The sequence below is a fragment of the Myxine glutinosa genome, unplaced genomic scaffold (assembly GCF_964187855.1).
Source record: "Myxine glutinosa unplaced genomic scaffold, kmMyxGlut1.1 SCAFFOLD_913, whole genome shotgun sequence".
In the NCBI taxonomy this organism is placed as follows: Eukaryota; Metazoa; Chordata; class Myxini; order Myxiniformes; family Myxinidae; genus Myxine; species Myxine glutinosa.
Genome location: NW_027617008.1, coordinates 35,375 through 51,751, shown reverse-complemented (window position 1 = coordinate 51,751; position 16,377 = coordinate 35,375). Strand labels below are relative to the sequence as shown.

Sequence of the window (16,377 nt, the reverse complement as noted above, 5' to 3'; positions counted from 1 at the left end):
ATTATAGATAGACTAGGGCGTGCCCGTACGTGGGTGCAAAAAAACATGCGTGCAAACAACAACAACAAAAAAAAACTTTGAAACCACGTGGCAGTAACGACCACAGAACCCCCCCCCCCTCTATTTACATGAAATGGTTTGGTCCATTCGCAAAGCCAAAGCGAACGACCACAGAACCCCCCCCCCCCCCCCCCCTCTATTTACATGAAATGGTTTGGTCCATTCGCAAAGCCAAAGCGAACGGCTTGCGAGTACGGTGACCATACCTTGGGAACCACTTGTCCGATTAATTTCAAACCTTGAAAAGGCACATCCTCGGGTCCCCAGCAATATACCTGGCAAGTTTCAAGTATATCGGACCGGTAGTTGTCGAGAAACAGCGGTCACAGACAAACACACACACACACACACACACACACACACACACAGACACACAGAGATTACTGGAATTATAGATAGATTAGCAAATAATCCATCCTTGCAGATGGCTTAATTCCCCCACTTGTACAATGGCGAGATGCATATGTAATTTGTCGATGGCCGCTTTTGTGTGTGGTTATATGGCTCTTGGCTGGGATTCCTGCGATCAAGCTATCTCTGGAATTTTCAAGAATTGTGTACAAAATGTACATATGTGGTGAGGTCACCTGGTGATATCAACAGGGGCCAATATCATGTACTTGATCCAGGTGTGGTTGTGCTCAATGACCCACTCACCAGGCGGCGCTATATGATACACATTTACATGGAAAGAATGGGGGTCCTCCCCCAATCCTGAAAACCACCCTGGGGTATGAATAATTCTTTTTGACCGCCTAAATCCTTTCCCATGCACACTCTGAGTACAACCGGCAGTTTTCAATTTCGTCCAGCAATTCAGGTGTGCATAGAAGACAAACAAACAAACTACAACGGTACTCGGTGGAGAGCATACCTCCGTCCGGCCGAACAGTTTACGTTTTGTATCCCACTGATAGGCCAGATCTGGATGTGCACCTGAATCCAAGTCTAATCGGCTTGTTCTTGTCGCCTAACCAACTCAACCACTAGGTTTTTGGCATAATCCGTCCACAACTTTTTGAAAATTTTGTCATAATCCATCCACAACTTTTTGAAAATTTTGTCATAATCCGTCCACAACTTTTTGAAAATTTTGTCATAATCCGTCCACAACCTTTTGAAAATTTTGTCATAATCCGTCCACAACTTTTTGAAAATTTGTCATAATCCATCCACAACTTTTTGAAAATTGTCATAATCCGTCCACAATTTTTTGAAAAATTTGTCATAATCCATCCACAACTTTTTGAAAATTTTGTCATAATCCATCCACAACTTTTTGAAAATTTTGTCATAATCCATCCACAACTTTTTGAAAATTTTGTCATAATCCGTCCACAACTTTTTGAAAATTTTGTCATAATCCGTCCACAACCTTTTGAAAATTTTGTCATAATCCGTCCACAACTTTTTGAAAATTTGTCATAATCCATCCACAACTTTTTGAAAATTGTCATAATCCGTCCACAATTTTTTGAAAAATTTGTCATAATCCATCCACAACTTTTTGAAAATTTGTCATAATCCATCCACAACTTTTTGAAAATTGTCATAATCCGTCCACAATTTTTTGAAAATTTTGTCATAATCCGTCCACAACGTTTTGAAAAATCATGCTATGTATCGTTTTTTGGCCCGATGTGTATAACTGTTTGACATATCCTGCTTACAGACAAAAAGACAAACAGGGGTGAAAACAAACCTCCATCCACCTTCAGTGGCGGAGGTGAATCACCATATCCACAACAGTTTCCGTTTGTGTAATGATATGCTTTTAATGATGCGTTGAATCTGTCTTTTCAAACTTGCATGTGCGTGCATTGCATCTAACTCATGTGGCTGAAGTGTTCATTAAGCACTATGGATTGTGTATTAAATGGCACTAACTCTGAACAACTTAATTTGTTTCTGCAGCTCTTCATGGTAGACAATGGCGCAGAAGACTGGCGAATTGCCATGACGTCCCGAAGAGTATTCTCCATTGCTCTTGAGCTCGTTGTGTGCGGAGTGCATCCACCACCTGGGCACTTCACCTTCCGCTGGACAGCTCGTATTGCCTTTGATAATGAGCTCAAAACAAAGGTGGCAGACCTGGACGTGCTTTTGTCAGTGCCGATGTTCCTGAGGATCTACCTCCTTGCTCGGGTCATGCTTTTGCACTCGAAGCTCTTTACTGATGCTTCATCTCGAAGCATCGGTGCACTGAACAAAATAAACTTTGACACACGCTTTGTCATGAAGACCCTCATGACTATTTGCCCAGGAACTGTGCTGCTGGTGTTCAGCATCTCCCTGTGGATTATCGCTGCTTGGACATTGCGTGCTTGTGAAAGGTTGGAGTATAGTCGAATTTTGCTTGGAAAAAGGTGTTTTTTGGTGAATTCTAGAATATCTGTAAATATTATTATCGAGATTCAATTGATGTCACGTGATCAAATCCAAATCAAAAAGTATATTCACGATGAGAACAATGTGATAACGAGAATGCTTTTGCTTAAAAGTAAAACAACACTGAACTACCTTATATCGTAACACTGATCTACATTAAATCGTAACACTGATCTACCTTATATCGTAACACTGATCTGCCCGAAATCGTAACACTGATCTACCTTATATCGTAACACTGATCTACATTAAATCGTAACACTGATCTACCTTAAATCGTAACACTGATCTACCTTAAATCGTAACACTGATCTACCTTAAATCGAAACACTGATCTACCTTAAATCGTAACACTGATATACCTTAAATCGTAACACTGATATACCTTAAATCGTAACACTGATCTACCTTATATCGTAACACTGATCTACATTAAATCGTAACACTGATCTACCTTAAATCGTAACACTGATCTACCTTATATCGTAACACCGATCTACCCGAAATCGTAACACTGATCTACCTTATATCGTAACACTGATCTATATTAAATCGTAACACTGATCTACATTAAATCGTAACACTGATCTACCTTAAATCGTAACCCTGATCTACCTTATATCATAACACTGATCTACCTTAAATCATAACACTGATATACCTTAAATCGTAACACTGATCTATCTGAAATCGTAACACTGATCTACCTTATAGCGTAACACTGATCTACCTTAAATCGTAACACTGATTTCTCTGAAATTGTAACACTGATCTATCTTATATCATAACACTGATCTATCTTAAATCGTAACAGTGATGTACCTTGAATTGTAACACTTATCTACCTTAAATCATAACACTGATCTATCTGAAATCGTAACACTGATCTATCTTAAATCGTAACACTGATATACCTTAAATCGTAACACTGATCTACCTTAAATCGTAACACTGGCCTATCTTAAATCGTAACACTGATATATCTTAACTCTTAACACTGATCTATCTTAAATTGTAACACTGATCTATCTTAAATTGTAACACTGCTCTATCTTAAATTGTAACACTGACCTATCTTAAATCGTAACACTGATCTATCTTAAATCGTATCACTGATCTACCTTAAATCGTATCACTGATCTACCTTAAATCGTATCACTGATCTACCTTAAATCGTATCACTGAACTACCTTAAATCGTATCACTGATCTATCTTAAATCATAACACTGATCTACCTTAAATCGTCTCACTCAGCTAGAGGAAGACAGAGGAAGCATGATGATGGGAGAAACACTTAGGGGATGAGGCTTTTCCACATTTGGATGAGTGAGATATGTGAAGAGACATATACTGTACCTATAAGGGTTTTTTTCAGTGATTGGTTTGCTCTAATGAAAGCATCAGCGGAGAAACAGGGGACTTGCCAGGGGTAGTCTACAAAAGATCTAGTCCAGGATTGCTTTTTAAACCATGTTGTAGATAAGCTCATGAGGGGGATTACAGTGTTATACCTCTTTTTCAGGAATGATCCCAATATGGTAGAGGAAGTGTAAGTAGGAGAGCATTTAGACACAAATGACCATAACATAGTGTGTGCAAGTATTGTGTTAAGAGTTAGAGTTCAGGAGAGTAGAGTAAAGCTATTTATTGTGTTAAGAGTTAGAGTTCAGGAGAGTAGAGTAAAGCTATTATATTTTAGGAAGGTAAACTTTGAGGGTATGAAGAGAGAGTTAGGTGCTCCAGATTGGGACAAACTAATGATATGATAATCGGCACCAGATAAATGGGTAACATTCAGGTAGCAAATGTGCAGTGTACATGGTAAGCATATTCCAGTGAGGTGTACATCCAGAGGCAGAAGGAGACATGAAGAGGGAGGCAAGGAGTGCTATGCTTCTTCCTCTTGGTTCGTATGCAGTGCAAGGTGCGTGCGGGTTAGCATCATTGGCTGAGGGTGTAGCTGTTCCGCTCATACAATGCTCTCTATTGGTCAGGATAGGAATTTTGAATTGATACTGTCGATAGCTCCTCACGAAGGAAGAAGCACTATTAAGGATAAGCTAGTTAAGGCATTTATTTAGTATAAAATTACGGTACTGGAATTGGACTCACATCAGTATAGGAGTAAACAGAGACTAGTTAAGAAAACAACTAGGCAAGCCAAATGAGATTTTGAAGGATGTGGCCAATAATATTAACCCTGTGTCCTGTGTCCTTTCCTCCTGACAAGGTGGAAAAGTTTCTGTCAACCCTCGACTCTGATTCTGCAACTTGACCTGACGGCCTCAACCCACGGATCCTAAAATCCTGATCTTCCGCTCTTTCACTCCCTCTCTCTGTTCTCTTCACCCTCTCTTTTGCTCAAGGTCATCTTCCATCTGCTTGGAAATCTGCCAACATCACCGCTTTGCACAAAAAGGTGCAAAAACAGATCCCAGCAACTACAGACCAATCAGCCTTCTCCCAATTATCAGCAAAGTCATGGAATCCATCATTGCTTCAGATATGAAATCTTTCCTCTTCTCCAATGGCTTGATCTCTGATCATCAATTTGGTTTCAGACCTGGACACTCTACTCTGGACATGCTGCTTCTGCTTTCTCAACAATTGATGGAGGTCCTCAATGCCAAACAGGAAATTAGAGCAGTCTCCCTTGACATATCACGTGCCTTCGATACGGTCTGGCACCCCGCTCTGCTCACCAAACTCTCCTCTTTTGGTATCCATGGAAATCTCCACGCATGGCTGGCGGACTTCCTCTCTAGTCGTAGTCAACGTGTGGCCCTGAATGGGTTTCTCTCATCTCCTCTTCCTGTTCAGGCTGGAGTTCCCCAAGGCAGTGTTCTGGGCCCTGTGCTTTTTCTGGTCTTCATCAATGATCTCTCTGACTCTCTTGAAAATCCTCTCTATCTCTTTGCTGATGACTCTACTCTCTGTCGCTCCATTCTTCATCCCTCAGATCGGCAGTCTGCAGCCTCCTCACTCTCTGCAGACCTGGACAAAATCACAGACTGGGCAAACAAGTGGAACATGTCTTTCAATCCTGACAAATCTCACACTCTTACGATGTCTGTCCGAAAAGACCGACTGGACAACCCTCCCATCCACTTTCTGAATAATCCTCTCCAAGAAGTTCTGTCACTCAAGCTTTTGGGTCTCACTATCTGCCATGATCTTTCCTCGGAAAACCACATTTCAAATCTGGCCTCCAAAGCCAGTCGCCGACTGGGCATCCTCCGTCGTGCGAAGTCCTTCCTTGGCACACCTGAGCTCCTCACCACATACAAGGCTTTCATCCGCAGCTCAATGGAATACTGCTCTCCCCTCTGGGCTGGTGCTCCTGCCTCACACCTAGCTCGTCTTCACGCTGTTGAAACCAAAGCATTCAGAATCATTGGAATCTCCCGCGATGAAGCTAACTCCAAGGGCCTCTCACTCACTCACCGCAGGCAGGTTGGTGGTCTTTCCGTCTTCTACCGACTCCTCTCTGGCCTTGCCCCCCCAGCTCTCTCTGGGCTCTGTCCCACAAATATTCCTACAGGTCGCACAAGATCTGCCTGCAACCCTCTTATGGTTAAACTGCCAAAATCAAGACTCTCTGCTCACCTTCACTCCTCTTTTCTCCCGCCTCTGGAACAAACTCCCTCACTCTCTTCAATCCCACTCCACCCTCCAGGTCTTTAAAACAGCTGTTCACCACCATCTCTTATCTTCCCCCATCCAAAACCTTGATCTTTTCTACCCCCGCTAATTTCACCCCAATTCCACTTTTTTGAAATACCAACTTCTGTCCTGGAAGTCCTTGGTGTCCTTGTGTTTTATACTTCTCCCTCCCCCCCCCCCCCCCCTTCCCAAGCCTCCTCCCCCCAAGCCCTCTCCCTTCCACACATCTCCCTGCTCTCAAATGTTGTGTTTGTGTGCTTCCCCTTCTCTCCCCATCTTGTCTTCCGCCCCCTCTTTTTATATATTTTGTTTATCTGGTTGATTTGTTTGTGAAAGTAAATGTCAGCTCTTTCACGAGCCTCGATTCAGTATACAAAAAAAAACAAAAAAACCCTTCATCCCAGCGGCCGGTTTACTGACTGCCAAATGCTTAATTTTTTTAATACTTTTTTTCTTTCTTTCATGATCCAAGGCTCGTAATGGAGCTCGTTTTATACATGGTCTAAGGCCAATTTTCTCTTGTTTACAAACATATCACGAGTAACTTCCTGAGCAATTAGCGGCTCTGTTATATTACACCTAATCTTCGGTCTGCATCACCGCTGATTGCTCAGGAAGCGAGGGAGGTTCTCGTGGAAAATTCTTGTGTATCGGAAAGCCGGGCAGTAACTGCTGCTTTGACTGGCACCGCAAAGTAGAGTATTGTCGATAAACTCCAAAAAAAAAATGTAAGTCGGTCTATGATTGAAATATAATTTCTTTGTAATAACAGGGCTAGAAAAACATTTTTGCAGGCAGAAAACCGAAACAAAACAAATTCCAACTTTTCAGTAACTTTTCTCAAGGGAGCTCAGGGTGGGGGACCCGAAAGTCCAAGGAGCTCAGGGTTCAAAAGGTTAAACATAATAGCAAGGCATTGTTGAAGTACAAAAGGAGGTAAAGAACAGGTTGAGACAAGTGTAGGCCCATTGATTAATTAGCAAAAGGGACATTGGTTCGTGATGAAAGTGAGATGGCAGGCTTATTAAATAGTTCTATTGCTTTATCATTTATGCAAGAGCAGTCGGGGGAATGTCAATAGTGAGATAATCTTTCATTCTAGGGGTGAGGAAGGGGGTTCAGAGGAGTTCTGGATAGGAGCGGAGAAAGCCAGGAAGCAGCTGGGAAAGCTGATACGATAAAGCTAGTTTATACGAGCCAGTTAATATGCATCCAAGGGTATTGAGGGAGATGGTTGAGTAGGTAAGCGAGGTCTTAACAGATATCTTTAACAGCTCATTGGATACAGGACAGGTACCGGAGGATTGGAGAGTAGCAAATGTAACTCTGTTATTTAATAAAGGATACAGAGCAGAATTGGGGAACTGTTAGTTCGTTTAACTGTTAGTTTAACTTCAGTTGTGGCTTGTGGGGAATATGTTGGAGATTTAATAACTGCTGTAATATAGCTGAGGGCAGCAATGAAGACTTGGGGAAAAAAACAACTGACAGATTGTGTTGTAGCCATACTTGAAAACCTTGGTGATGTTCAATCTGTTACAATGAAGGATTGTGTTTCTTTGTCTACTGTGCTAAGCAAAGCAGACGTACCGACCGACAAGCCCACATTTCATGACGGGTGTTCAAGTATGGCTTCGCCATGATATCTTTGTCATACTAATGTTCTTAAATGACTTGTTACCATTAGCTGGTTTGGCCTATATGTCAGCTTCCACTTTCATACAAATGTGGTTAACTTAATGTTCCTCTTAAGTTTCCCTCACAAGTCACTTGTGTGAATGCTAAAAAGCACAAGAATGGAGAAATTGGACAAAATGTTCAGCTGTAATATACGCACTGAATCAGGGCATTATACTGTGCCTTCAGAAAGTATTCACACCCCTTGACTTTTTTGACATTCTGATGTTTAGAGCCTGAATGTAGGGTAGATTAAACTGAGGTTTTAAAAATCACTGATCTCTACGTAATACCCCATAATGACAAAATGGAGGTATTTTTTTTGAAATTTTGACAAAATAATGAGAAAAAAAAGCTGAAATATCTTGAGTCAATAGGTATTCAACCCCTTTGCTATGACAAACCAAATGGAGCTCAGATGCATCCAATTTCCTTTTATCATCCTTGATATGTCTCTACAACTTGAATGGAGTCCACCTGTGCCCAATTCAATTGATTGGACATGATTTATAAAGAAACGCACCTTTCTATATAAGGTCCCACAGTTGACAGTGCAGGTCCGAGCAGAAACTCTACAATGAAGTCCAAGGAAATGTCCATAAAACCCCGAGATACAATTGTGAGAAAGCATATATCTGAGGAAGGGTATAAAACAATTTCTTGAATGTTGAAAGTTTCCAAGAGCACAGTGAGCTCCATCATTAGGAAATGGAAAGAATATTTGAACTATCCAGACTTTTCCTAGAGCTGGCCGTCTCACCAAACTGAGTAACCGGGCAAGAAAAACCTTGGTCAGGGATGTGACCAATCACACAATGACCACTCTGACAGAACTACAGAGTTCCTTGGCTGAGATGGGAGAACCTGTCGGAAGGACAATAGTCTCTGCAGCACTTCACAATTATAGGTTTATGGGAGAGTGTCCAGATGGAAGCCACTCCTGAGAAAAAGGCACATAACAACATGCCTGGAGTTTTAAAAAGGCACATGAAAGACTCAGAGAGCATGAGGCAAAATATTCTGTGGTCTGATGAGATGAAAATTTTACCTGAATGTAAAGCGCTACGTCTGGCAGAAACAAAACACAGCTCATCACCCAAATAACACAATCACGACTGTGAAGCATGGTGGTGGTAGCATCATGATATGGGGATGCTTTTCAGCGGCAGAGACTGGGGGATTTGTAAGGTTAGAGGGAACAATGAATGGAGCCAAATACTGGGAAATAATTGATGAGAACCTGCTTCAAAATGCAAAAGACCTTGGACTTTGGCAAAGATTTACGTTCCAACAGGAGAATGACCCCATAGTAAGGGAAACATATGAAAATCTGTTAACTAAATTGTTACCAAAAAAATTCTTCACCAATATGTTTGTAAAGGTGTGTAATAACATGTGTTAAAATGTTGAAGGTCAACTCCCGTGGGAAACCCAGAAAAAAAGCTGTTGAATTCGGGTACCGAAAAATTATTTTCGAGAATTTTTATTTTTTTAAATCGGCCCTTAAGTAACTTATGAGGGGTCAAATAAGGGTTTTTCATGATTCTGAGTTGATTGTTAACATTTATATTTCACCACAGACACTCCTTTGTGGAAAAATAATTTCTAAATATATCTCATTTTCTACTTTGCAGGACATGGAGTCTAGCAATATGGATGAAGACGTTACTCCACCTGTCCTCAATTGCTTCATCTGTGCACGCTCGGATACACCAGCTGAAAGGCTCATACAGGCAACTCCAAAGGGATACTCAACTCTATTGAAACAAGCAGAAACTGTCGAAAATGTTACTGTTGTGGAACGTATGAAGGAGGCTCAAAAGGAAGGAAAACTGAGGTACCACCAGAAGTGTAAAAATGATCTGTACAACAACTTTGTTGCAACCACCAAGAAGTCAGCTCAAGCATCAAAGGCAGAGAAAGAGTCATCAAAGTTGAAGAGAAGACGCACTACTTGTGAGTTCAGTTCATCAACTGGCTGCAGTTCTAGAAGATCACAGTCAGTTGACCTCCTGTATAAGTATGCATTCTTTGCAACCAACCAGCCCAGCTCTACAAAAATAATCCAGCACAAGCTAGAAAGAAATACAGAGTGCCAGATAATTTGACTGCAGATACACTGAAGGCAAGCTTGCTGAAGACAGCACGGAGTCGCGGGGATGACTGGGGCACTGAAGTCACTGGACGCCTGGAAGGGATCAACGACTTGGTAGCAGAAGAAAACACTGTACCATTTGCGATGCAAACTTATGTTTGCGAGAGGTGACAGTTTGTCCAAGACTGATGAGGAAGGAAAAAGGAAGAGAGGACAGAGGAGTATTGATGAGGAGCGAGAGGCAGTTTTTATTGAATTCTGCGAATGGTTAGACTCAGAATTAGAGCATTGGGTAATGAACATGGACCAAGTCCATGAAAAGCTGCAGGAGTTTGATCAGTCACCAGAGAAGAACCTTTCTTATTCAAAGCATTGGCTAAAGATAAAACTTCTAGAGAAATACGAAGACACCTTGTATTTCACAACACAGGAAAGAAGGGCAGATGTACTCTGTCTCAAAGATGGCACCGACAATATTCTGCGAGAGCATCATGCTAATCTTGACCATGGAGATGAGAAGACTCAGATCATAAAGACGGCACTCAAGTTCATATCCAATGATATTGCCTTGATTGATTTAGGTCCAAAGTCATACCCCACCACACACAGTATGACTGACATCGATAGTCAGCTGACACTTGTTCCTGCAAGCCTTCAGATGTTCTTGAGACCGATTGTCAAGACAGACGAAAGAGTTGCCGTTTGGGGGCAGAATTTTATTAAGGCCTGTCGACCTCGGTCTGGAGTATTGCCACACCAAATGGGGCTTGCCATACAACTTGATCATAGATTTGGGTCAAAATGGATGCTCAACAAGTTCCACCGGCTGGGATACACTGAGTCTTACACGGAGACACAAAACTACAAATACTGCTTCCTTAATAGTAGGAGTGGAGATGATGTTCCAGATACTTCTGGCACTCTTGACACCATTGTGGAGGAAACCGATGAACAGATCAATGATGAGGTTGCGGTTGATGCTGCGCTTGAGGATCAATCAGTGATGACAGCCAAAGTGCCAGCCAGTGAAAGTGAATTGTCAAGTAATGATCAGGTGGTCTTTATGGAGGTTGGGGAAACAAACAATGCAGTCACTCAGTTTGTTGGAGACAATATAGATTTAAACATTGTCTCTATTCACGGAAACACTCCCTTTCACTCAATGGGTTGGATCGAAGTCACCTCTCCGGCACCACCTTTGCCAGATCCACAGACAACAGCAGCTTTCCCCCGGGTGAAGTTGAAGGCACTCGACAAAGCTAAGATCCTGAGAGGAACTGAAGTAAAGATTATTCCATTTACGAACAGGAAACAGATAGGAACGAACGCGATCATGTTTCTCCCCCTCGCTGAGCTTTCCTCCTCCCTGGCTCATGATCAGCCACTCCTCACTCCAGGTGACACACTCTGGGCAGCGGGGTGGGTGATCAAACCAGAGACTCTACCTCCAACAGAGGGTGCAGCTGCACAACATTCACTCCGTGCCTACCTGCAGACCCGGGACTGGATCCTTCTACAGAGCATGTCTCTGAACCCCAGTGACTATGGATGGACAATGGGTGTGCATGGGTATGAGCCAGTTCCAACACTGGACCCCACGGCTCCTGAGGAGTTATTGCAGTTCACGAGCTGTAATTGTCATGGAGATTGCAGCAACCGGCGATGCAGCTGCAAGAAGAATGGGGTCACGTGCATCTCGGCCTGTGGAGTCTGTAATGGCATTACATGCAGAAACTGCAGTCATGATGTTGTTGAGTCTGAAGAAGACATAGACAATGACTGTTGAAACTTCTGACATTGTGAATGAGAAATAACTCTTGAGTATTATATATGTATGTGAAATAAAAGCTACTTTGTGTGTAAATGTAAAAGTGAAAATATAAATGTTAACAATCAACTCAGAATCATGAAAAACCCTTATTTGACCCCTCATAAGTTACTTAAGGGCCGATTAAAAAAAATAAAAATTCTCGAAAATAATTTTTCGGTACCCGAATTCAACAGCTTTTTTTCTGGGTTTCCCACGGGAGTTGAACTTCAACATTTTAACACATGTTATTACACACCTTTACAAATATTGGTGAAGAAAGTTTTTGGTAACAATTTAGTTAACAGATTTGTGAAATATCTCATAAAATTCCCTTACTACCCAAGTATACAGCCAAAGCAACACTGGAATGGCTTAACAAATGGAATAAGAATGTGAGAGTCCTTGAGTGGCCCAACCAAAGCCCAGACTTGAATCCCATTGAGAATCTGTGGGAAAGACTTGAAGATTTATGTTCACCGATACTCCCCATCCAACTTAACAGAGCTTGAGCAAATCTGCAAGGAAGAATGGGAGAAACTCCCCAAATCCAGATGTGCAAAGCTGATACAGACATACCCAAGAAGACTCTAAGCTGTAATCGCTTATAAAGGTTCTTCTACGAAGTATTGGCTCAGGTGGTTGAATACTTATGTAAATTAGATATTTATGTTTTTCATTTTTACTTATTTTGGAAAAAAATTCTAAAAACAAAAATCGACTTTGACATTATGGGATATTATATTTAAATCAGTAACAAAAAATGTCAATTTAATCCATTTTAAATGAAGGCTGTAACACAACAAAATGTGAAAAAAGTCAAGGGGGGTGAATACTTTCTGAAGGCAAGAGTATATACAGTCATGTGAAAAAGTATTTCAACATACAGCTATTTGATCTTCATTTCAACAATATTGATAGATAAAGGTGATATAATATAACAAATATCATGAAACATTTACATTTTGTCGTCCATTGTATAATTTAAATAAATATAAATGCAAATTTCGCATGTGGAAAAAGTAAGTACACCCCTACATTTACCACTACTTCAAATACCTAAAATTAGAATCAGGTGCACCAGCTCAGGTGCAAATGATTAGAACATCGTTAGAGAGGATCTTGGAGGAACCCGTCTTATTCAAACCTCAGACATTTCGTTTGGTTTGCTCTTTGTTGTTGAAGTGTGCGGCGTCACCATGCCTCGATCAAAAGAGCTCTCTGAGGCCTTCAGAGAGAAGGTTATAGATGCCTACGAGTCTGGGAAGGGATTTAAAAAGATCTCCAAACAATTTAAAATCAATCATTCGACTGTCCGGAAGATCATCTACAAGTGGAGAAGATTCCAAACAACTGCCAACATGTTCAGTCCAGGCCGCCCCAGCACGTTCAGCCCGAGAGCAGACCGTAAGATGCTGAAAGAAGTCTCTAAGAACCCCAGAATGTCATCACGGGACCTACAGGTAGCTCTTGCCACTGTTGATGCCAAAGTGCAAGAGTCTACCATTAGAAAGAGGCTGCACAAATTTGATCTGCATGGGGGGTGTGCCAGGAGGAAACCTTTGCTGTCCAGAAAGAACATCAGGGCAAGACTAAAGTTTGCCAATGAACACCTCGGCAAAGACCAGCACTTCTGGAACAATGTGCTCTGGACAGATGAGTCAAAGGTAGAGCTATTTGGCCACAGTACCAGAAGACATGTTTGGCGAAAACCAAAGACAGCATTTGACCACAAGAACCTGATACCAACTGTAAAGCATGGTGGTGGAAATATTATGGTTTGGGGCAGCTTTGCTGCATCAGGGCCTGGGCAGCTCTCCATCATAGAATCCACTATGAATTCTTCATTGTACCAGAGGGTGCTTGAGGATAATGTGAGGCCATGTGTCGGAAAGTTGAAGCTCAACCGAGGTTGTACCTTGCAACATGACAATGACCCGAAACATTCCAGTAAATCCACCAAGGAATGGCTGAAAAGAAAGAAATGGAGGGTTCAGGAATGGCCAAGTCAAAGCCCGGATCTAAATCCCATCGAGATGTTGTGGGGGATTTGAAACGAGCTGTGCATGCAAGAAACCCCTCAAACATCGCACAGCTGAAAGAATTCTGCATGGAGAAATGGGCAAAAATTTCTCCCAGTCGATGTCAGAGACTGGTAGAGAGTTATAAGAAACGCCTACTTGAGGTTGTTTCTACCAAAGGGGGCAATACCACCTATTAGAGCCAAGGGTGTACTTACTTTTTCCACATGCGAAATTTGCATTTATGTTTATTTAAATTATACAATGGACTACAAAATGTAAATGTTTCATGATATTTGTTGTATTATATCACCTTTATCTATCAATATTGTTGAAATGAAGATCAAATAGCTGTATGTTGAAATATGTTGAAAAAGTCAAAACTTTACATGGGGTGTACTTACTTTTTCACGTGACTGTATCTCAACCAAAGAAGATGAAGAATACTGACCCTATTGCATTACACTGACATTCTGCACATAAATCATAGAGATATAATTAAGACCTAATTGAAGAGATGCTGATTTGCATATTTTCTGCCTTTGTCGATTCGTGACCACAGGCTTTAAATCTTGGTCTGCAAAATCTTGAGTGCCACGCGGATGCCTCATAGTTTGGAGGTGAGGTATTGGCATAATTTATGCGCATGATGTCAGTGTCATGTCATACGGTCAGTGTTCTTCTTTGGTTGATTTGAATATGCCTTGGTACAAACCTCCTGACTGGTGATCAACAGGGCAGAGACAATGTGCTCGCATGGCAGGCAACACTCGTTGCTAGCACATCGTGCAGCAAGTGCTGTGATGGGACTCAATTTGCACCTTGCTGCCTCGTCAAGTTAGGTGGTTAGATTTTATTTACATACATATGTATATATATTTATATATATATACACATACACAATACACCACATACACACACACAATACACAATACACGTACACACACATATATCAGCCAGTGTTCCTGTCTACTCCATCACCATCCCAGAGTATGTCCTGTACCAAACCGACAGCAAGACAGATCCACTAGAATGAGGGTACAGTCTCTATATGGCCAGGCATGAGTGGTCTTGGAAATGATCAACATACATTCTGGACTCCATGAAATTTCATATGTTTCGGCCAAACATGGCCAAGGAAACATTTTACCGATTACCATCGACCATCCTCCAGCTAATAAATTAGTACGAGTACATGTGGAACAGCACTGAGAGTAGCAAATCACAGAGTGTACTCTGCGGGGGTGGTTTTAATGTCCTCCACCGAGAGTGTCTTGGGAATACCACAACATACTGAATTTGGCTAAACTTGTATCAGACTTTTTAGTAGCTTATAGTTACTCCCCAAGCCTGGAATTTTGCTTTTTGGGTTTTATTTTGCTGATAAATATGCATAGCTTTGTATTGGTTTCAGATGCCATGGAGTCGTTTGCTGGTCAGAGCAGCCAAGGCCTGGTCATGATCAAATTCATCAACTGCTTTATTTTCTTATTTACCGTGAGGTAGTCTTTCTTAGCGATGTATGCAACCGTTTGGAACCAGACAAAATGTAATTGTAGTTTGGGGAAAAAACAACAACCTAAATCCAACCAACACACATGCAGATGTAAGATGTAAGGGGATGTAAGAGATGCTTCCAAAGCAAAGAATGAGCCAAAATCGTTTTTAATTCAGGAAAACTGTCTAATAATTTTGTCACATGGTGTTCTAAAAGTTTTCTCTGTTTCCTTTATTTTCTCACGGTGTGAATCTTCCTTAATGCAGATACCATGATGACAAAGACGTGAACAGTAACTTCTTGAGTGCCATGTGGTTGGTGTCCATCACTTTTCTCTCTGTGGGTTATGGAGAGATGGTTCCGAACACTTACTGTGGCAGAGGCATCTGTCTCATCACAGGCATCATGGTCAGTGGCTTTTACTATTGAGCTTCCTTTTGTGAGTCATTTCATGTGCACATTAGCTTTTCCTCTGCATTGTCATTCCCATTGCCATCAGTAGCAAGGTGAGCTGATGTAGGGCATCTATTAATGCCAATTTGTCACTTGCATGTAAAGGATGACATAAGGTGGATTCATCGGTTCGGAACACAAAAGTAAGGTTGTCCCTGTTGTCCGTTGTCCCTGTTCTCTGCTGTTGTACATGTGTGCTTCCCTCTCTCTCCCCATCTTGTCTCCCGCTCCCTTTATTGTATGTTTTGTGTGTCCGTTTTTTTTTGTGATTGATGTTAGTTCTTACACGAGCCTCGATGTTGTATAAAATAAAAATAAAAATGCAGAGCATGTCATTGGGGTGGGGCAGGGGGTCATTTTTCACCATAAATTGACTAAAGTTTATCCGATCTGAACAAAATTGCTCTCTATAGGTAGACTTGAGCAAGGTACATTTAAGGTTAATTTGCATCATACCCCCCCCCCCCCCCCCAGGTTAAAGGTCAAGATCTTACACCCCTCAGAGTACTAAACCACCATTTAGTTTTTTCTGCCAATGTCCAAGCTTGGCCTTCCAAAATTTTGTTGTATCGTAATAGTTGACCTGCACTGAAGTTGACACCTCATATTTGTTTTGTGTCTTTCCTACCTTTTTTGGATTAGGACTTGATTGATTTTTTTTAAAACACCATTTTGATCATAACTTGAATAGTTTCCCTCCGATTTTCATGATGT

At 41.4% G+C, this 16,377-nt stretch overlaps 1 protein-coding gene across 1 annotated transcript in view; it reads left to right on the top strand.

Annotated features, from left to right (window-relative positions):
• The window catches only part of LOC137436378 (small conductance calcium-activated potassium channel protein 2), a 104,577-nt gene that overhangs the window by 69,781 nt on the left and 18,419 nt on the right, over positions 1 to 16,377 (top strand). The window contains exons 3-4 of the mRNA XM_078769013.1: positions 1,975 to 2,393; positions 15,477 to 15,618. Coding sequence (XP_078625139.1) covers positions 1,975 to 2,393; positions 15,477 to 15,618 — 561 coding nt within the window. The remainder of the gene's footprint in view (positions 1 to 1,974; positions 2,394 to 15,476; positions 15,619 to 16,377) is intronic.